The sequence below is a fragment of the Zeus faber genome (genome assembly GCF_960531495.2).
Source record: "Zeus faber genome assembly, chromosome: 20".
NCBI classification, from domain to species: Eukaryota; Metazoa; Chordata; class Actinopteri; order Zeiformes; family Zeidae; genus Zeus; species Zeus faber.
Genome location: NC_137207.1, coordinates 21,592,470 through 21,598,469, shown reverse-complemented (window position 1 = coordinate 21,598,469; position 6,000 = coordinate 21,592,470). Strand labels below are relative to the sequence as shown.

The 6,000-nt window shown below is 46.9% G+C and overlaps 1 protein-coding gene across 1 annotated transcript in view; it reads left to right on the top strand.

Annotated features, from left to right (window-relative positions):
- Positions 1 to 2,273, top strand: part of pde6c (phosphodiesterase 6C, cGMP-specific, cone, alpha prime) — a gene marked incomplete at both ends in the record, with an annotated part of 17,641 nt that extends 15,368 nt beyond the window's left edge. The window contains one exon of the mRNA XM_080021287.1: positions 2,230 to 2,273. Within this exon, the coding sequence (XP_079877413.1) occupies positions 2,230 to 2,273 (44 nt within the window). The remainder of the gene's footprint in view (positions 1 to 2,229) is intronic.
- Between the last annotated feature and the right edge of the window lie 3,727 nt (positions 2,274 to 6,000).

The following is a 6,000-nucleotide window of genomic DNA, read 5'->3' as shown; positions in this document are numbered from 1 at the left end:
GGTTGAAAGATGGATGGATGAGTTGATGGATTGAATGGTGAATGGATGGGTGGATCTATGGATGGATCCGTGTATGCATGGATGTACAGTGGGGCAAAAAAGTATTTAGTCAGCCACCAATTGTGCAAGTTCTCCCACTTAAAAAGATGAGAGAGGCCTGTAATTTTCATCATAGGTTCACTTTGACTATGAGAGACAGAATGGGGGGAAAGAATCCAGGAAGTCACATTGTAGGATTTTTAATGAATTAATTGGTAAATTCCTCTGTAAAATAGGTATTTGGTCACCTACAAACAAGCAAGATTTCTGGCTTTCACAGACCTGTAACTTTTTCTTTAAGAGGCTCCTCTGTCCTCCACTCGTTACCGGTATTAATGGCACCTGTTTGAACTCGTTATCAGTATAAAAGACACCTGTCCACAACCTCAAACAGTCACACTCCAAACTCCACTATGGCCAAGACCAAAGAGCTGTCAAAGGACACCAGAAACAAAATTATAGACCTGCACCAGGCTGGGAAGACTGAATCTGCATAGGTAAGCAGCTTGTTGTGAAGAAATCAACTGTGGGAGCAATTATTAGAAAATTACATTTACATTTAGTCATTTAGCAGACGCTTTTATCCAAAGCGACTTACAATTGTTCAAACACCGACGGACGCAGCCATCAGGAGCAATTAGGGGTTAATTGTCTTGCTCAAGGACACTACAGCATGCTAGCAGGAGGAGCCTGGGATCGAACCAGCAACCTTTAGATCACTAGACCACCAGCTCTACCTCCTGAGCTACCATCCCCATGGTAGAAAATGGAAATGGAAGACATACAAGACCACTAATAATCTCCCTCAATCTGGGGCTCCACGCAAGATCTCACCCCCTGGGGTCAAAATGATCACAAGAACGGTGAGCAAACATCCCAGAACCACACAGGGGGACCTAGTGAATGACCTGCAGAGAGCTGGGACCAAAGTAACAAAGGCTACCATCAGTAACACACTACGCCGCCAGGGACTCAAATCCTGTAGTGCCAGACGTGTCCCCCTGCTTAAGCCAGTACATGTCCAGGCCCTTCTGAAGTTTGCTAGAGAGCATTTGGATGATCCAGAAGAGGATTGGGAGAATGTCATATGGTCAGATGAAACCAAAATAGAACCTTTTGGTAAAAACTGAACTTGTTGTGTTTGGAGGAGAAAGAAAGCTGAGTTGCAGCCAAAGAACACCATACCTACTGTGAAGCATGGGGGTGGAAACATCACGCTTTGGGGCTGTTTTTCTGCAAAGGGACCAGGACGACTGATCCGTGTAAAGGAAAGAATGAATGGAGCCATGTATCGTGAGATTTTGAGTGAAAACCTCCTTCCATCAGCAAGGGCATTGAAGATGAAACGTGGCTGGGTCTTTCAGCATGACAATGATCCCAAACACACCGCCCAGGCAACCAAGGAGTGGCTTCATAAGAAGCATTTCAAGGTCCTGGAGTGGCCTAGCCAGTCTCCAGATCTCAACCCCATAGAAAATCTTTGGAGGGAGTTGAAAGTCTGTGTTACCCAGCGACAGCCCCAAAACATCACTGCTCTAGAGGAGATCTGCATGGAGGAATGGGCCAGAATACCAACAACAGTGTGTGAAAACCTTGTGAAGACTTACAGAAAATGTTTGACCTCTGTCATTGCAAACAAAGGGTATATAACAAAGTATTGAGTTGAACTTTTGTTATTGACCAAATACTTATTTTACACCATAATTTGCAAATAAATTCTTTAAAAATCAGACAGTGTGATTTTCTGGATTTTTTTTTCTCATTTTGTCTCTCATAGTTGAGGTCTACCTATGATGAAAATAACAGGCCTCTCTCATCTTTTTAAGTGGGAGAACTTGCACAATTGGTGGCTGACTAAATACTTTTTTACCCCACTGTATGTTTGTGTGTAGGGATGGATGGATGGATGCATACATGGGTGGATGAACAAAATGGACGGATCTATGGATATGTGGATGGATCTGTGTATGCATGGATATATGGATGGATGGATGAAAAGATGGACTGGTGGATGGTTGGACGGATCTATGGATGGATCGGTGTATGCATGAATGTATGGATGCGTGGATGCTCCATTGAGACTCAATGGACCGGAAGGCGCACTGGACAACCCAGTCGTCGCCTCTCCGCTCGCCGCTCACCGAACATGGAACAGCCAACCGACTTCTCTCCCTCTCTACCTCCTTCCAGCCGGAGATGACACAGGGAAGTCCAAGACCTGCAGCATCTGCTAAACCGCTCCTGCTTCCTGGACCGACACCCGCTCTGGTCTGGAAAGCTCTTCATTCCGGCCTGAACTAGTTTATTCTGGACCTCGCGGGGGGCACCTCCGCTCCGGGTCTGGATCTTGTCTCGTTGAGTCTAGGCTAGGTTAGACGGGTCGGCTCGGGGTCCGTCGGGTTCCTCGTTCGGCTCCGCCTCCCCACCCCAACCCCAGCCCCGCCCCCCCACTTCCCACCCCCACCCCCCACTCATCTCCCGCCCTCCCCTCCCCTCAGTTCCAACCGCCTCCTGTGGTCGAGTTCACTTTAGTCCAGTCTTCTCAGTTCCGGTTCCGGTTCCGGGTCCCGGGTCTGGCCCCGACCAACGGGGGTTAAACGTGACCCGAGGCTCAAAGGAGGAAAAGCGAGAGGGAAAGGGATTGGCTTTTCTCCACCTTTACGAAAACAAACCGTCGACCGCCGCTCGCTCGGCCGCAGGTAGCCCTGGTTCCATAACCCGCAGCACTTTAGACTCAACGTCTGGAAGACTAGTTACACACTTGACAAACGGACGACACAGAACGGGAGGCAGGGGTTGAGTCTGCCAAAACATGAACACCACAACAGCTTTCCTAATATCCGTCTGAAGGCCAGCGGCCGGGATAGAATAACTTCATGTTGCTTTACCACGGGGGGTAAAAGGGGCTTTAAATGTACGGTATTTATCCTTGAATAACCTATTACTATCAGGTAAACGCTTGTAATAATGAGATGAGAATTGAGTCGTTTGTTTTTTTTTGTTTTTTTTTTATGTTCCTTCCTCTGAAGCACAACGTTTTTGTAGCTGAACTTGTTTGATTTCTTCCGAAACCCAAACTCAGGATTAGAGGCTTAAAGTGGCAGAACCGCAAGAAGGGATCCGACGTACCCTTGTGCGAGAGGTAATATTTATGTTAAGATTTTAATATGCAATGTATCTAAACACATATTCTATATTTTTTGACTCTTGTCTGAGGAAAACATTTTGTACTCTTTGTCTTTTTGTGGATTTCGGCCAGGCTTTGAGAGGATTGATCCGAAGCCGTGATCAAATCTGTGCTGAAATTGCATTCTGGTTATTTGCATCAGGTAAAAAAACAACAACAGATTTACTTGCAGAGCTGGACAACTCCAGGTCCAGAAAGTAAAAAAATCCAGCTCCCATGTTTTCGCTCGAGCTGCACTCTGGCCCGGTTGTTCCTCTGGGTTGATGCTCTTTGGCAAATCGTCGGATTGACCTTTCTGGGCCTGGGTTTCCCACCTCTGCTTATCTGTGATTTCATTGTGATCTTTGCTGAATCGCTATGGTTTTGCTCTTTTCGGAGAGCAGATCATAACGGGAGGATCTACCGGACCTTGTAATATACAAATAAAACATATTTATAGGGATGCTTAGAGCGATCTGTGATTGGAAAAAAAAAAAGAGTATGTGATTCGCATAATGTAGTTTGTCAAAGTAGCAGTTGTAATGTCAACTGTACATTATGTTCATAATTAGGTCATGGAAAAACCTTAAATGTAAAAATCGAAACCAAATAAAAGATGCGCGTCAACTTGTCCCGAGACGACGCGCCGACCGGGCCCCGCCCGTCCCCCCTTAAGAAGATTGGATGGGATTTGAGTTTGATTGTCAGCCAGCTTTTCAGATCCACACGGCTTTAGGCTTTAAATACCCTTCCCGCAGAGCAGATAAGAGCCAGCCGACCAAAGCCTTATCATATCTGAGCGGCGGGACGACTCCCTCCCGTGACGAGCAGAGACCAAAGTTCTCAACCTTTTCTAACTTGATCACACAGAGGTTCTTTTTGTTTGCGGTTCAATGAACCGTTCACTGATGCAACGCTGAGAAAAGAGAAGCACGCAACCAAAAAAAGTCTGGTCAAAAGGCACCCGAGCCCCGCCGCGCTGTGTCTCTCGGTGACCCTGCGGTTCTTCTCGACGGGACGGTCTCTCAACCGCCTCCTTCCCGTTATGCAACGTGTCACCTACTTCATCACCGAGACATCGATCAAAGAGCCTAATCCTATCAGAATGGCTTTGAGACTGCCATGAAGCTCCTTTGCTTTAGGACGGCCCCCGGAGGGGGACGTAAGCCGAGGCAACCACTGAAGTTCTATCGGCCCCCCGTCAACCGGGTCTATTTCATGAAACACCCCAAATCTCCAGAAAGGTGTTAGTCCACTAGTGTTGTGGGCAGTGGTAAAAGACCAACCGACACCTTCAGCTTCCCTCTCTGGGGCTGCAGTCCTCGCGTCCTGGCTCAGGGCCAAAAGGAAATAATGTCATCAGGAGAAAGTGAGTTTTGATCATCGATCCCATTTCTGTGTTTTCCGTCACAGTCGTACATTTCAGTATGTGCGCACTGAGCGATGAATGCTGTCGATCTGTCTGCGAGACTATTTGGCGGTGTACCTCTTACTGATGACCTCTACTGTATGTATGTATGTACGTATGTATGTATGTGTGTTTCATGAGATGTAATTTGTGTAAACAAAAAATAAAGCAATTTATGGAGATCTAAAGATGTTGGACCTCCTTCACACGTATGGTAGTGCACATGGTGCTTATTTCTCTGCCTTGCACACAGCTCAGTAGTGCTATGTAGTGATAGGTAGGTAGGGTTAGGTAGGTGGTCAGTAGTGCTAGGTAGATGGTAGGTAGGGTTAGGTAGGTGGTAGGTAGTGATAGCTAGATGGTAGGCGGTGTTAGATAGGGGGTCAGTAGGGGGGTCAGAAGTACTAGGTAGGTAGTGCTCGGTAGATGGTAGGTGTTGTTAGGTAGGTACTCTTAGGTAGGTAGGTGTTAGGTAGTGCTAGGTAGGTAGGTGGTGGGTAGTGCTAGGTAGGTGTAGGTAGTGAACTTGAGGATCCTTGGGCTTTGGCTGAGTCAGTCCCATCCTGCATCCCACATCGTGCATCTTAAAGGCTCCAAAGCTGGATGAGCCTCCAGTGAAAGAGGATCAGTAGATCAGCTCAGATCCACCCAACTTCTACTGTGTCGTCTGGCTGCAGCGTTCGCCGGGGGCCCCTCGTCATCTGCAGGGAACCGTCATCTTAGTTTATCTTACTTACACTGTCCACGGGCCAAAGTTCAACGGGACGATTTGCAAACGTCTCACAGCACCCCGATAACGAGGTGGGCGATAGAACGTAACACGGCGAAAGAATTTCAGAAACCCACGGCCATTCTCAGCCTTTTAGTCAAATAATATGTCATTTAAAGGAGTTTTCTCGTGATTGGGGTCAATATATTTTGTTTGTGTGATTGCGAAACTGTGCCTGTTTAAGGCAGGGTCCTAAGGACAGGTCAGCACAACTTTATTTTTTCTTCACTTTACGGCACTACAGATCCCCAACACATCTTATGTACAGTGCTGTAGGTGGAGGCGCTCGGGTGGGAAATAAGCAAAGGATTTAAGAATAATTAATGGAAACACCAAGAAATCCGAGGGTTTGATCAAGTACTGGACTGGAAGTCTGGACTACGGCCTGTTTAAGCCTACACCATCTTTATGATGAATCACACAGTTAAGGTTTTGGGTTTCTTCTGAAAGGCAGAGTATCACTTTGGGGAACTCCAGGAAAAAGCAGCAGCAGCAGCAGCAGCAGCAGCAGCAGGAGGAGATAAAGTCATTGGCCTGATTTAAACAGAGCTCTGATTTAATCCTCATGCACGTTCCTGTTGAGCGAGTCAAAGTCAGAACAGGATTTCACGGCGTCCT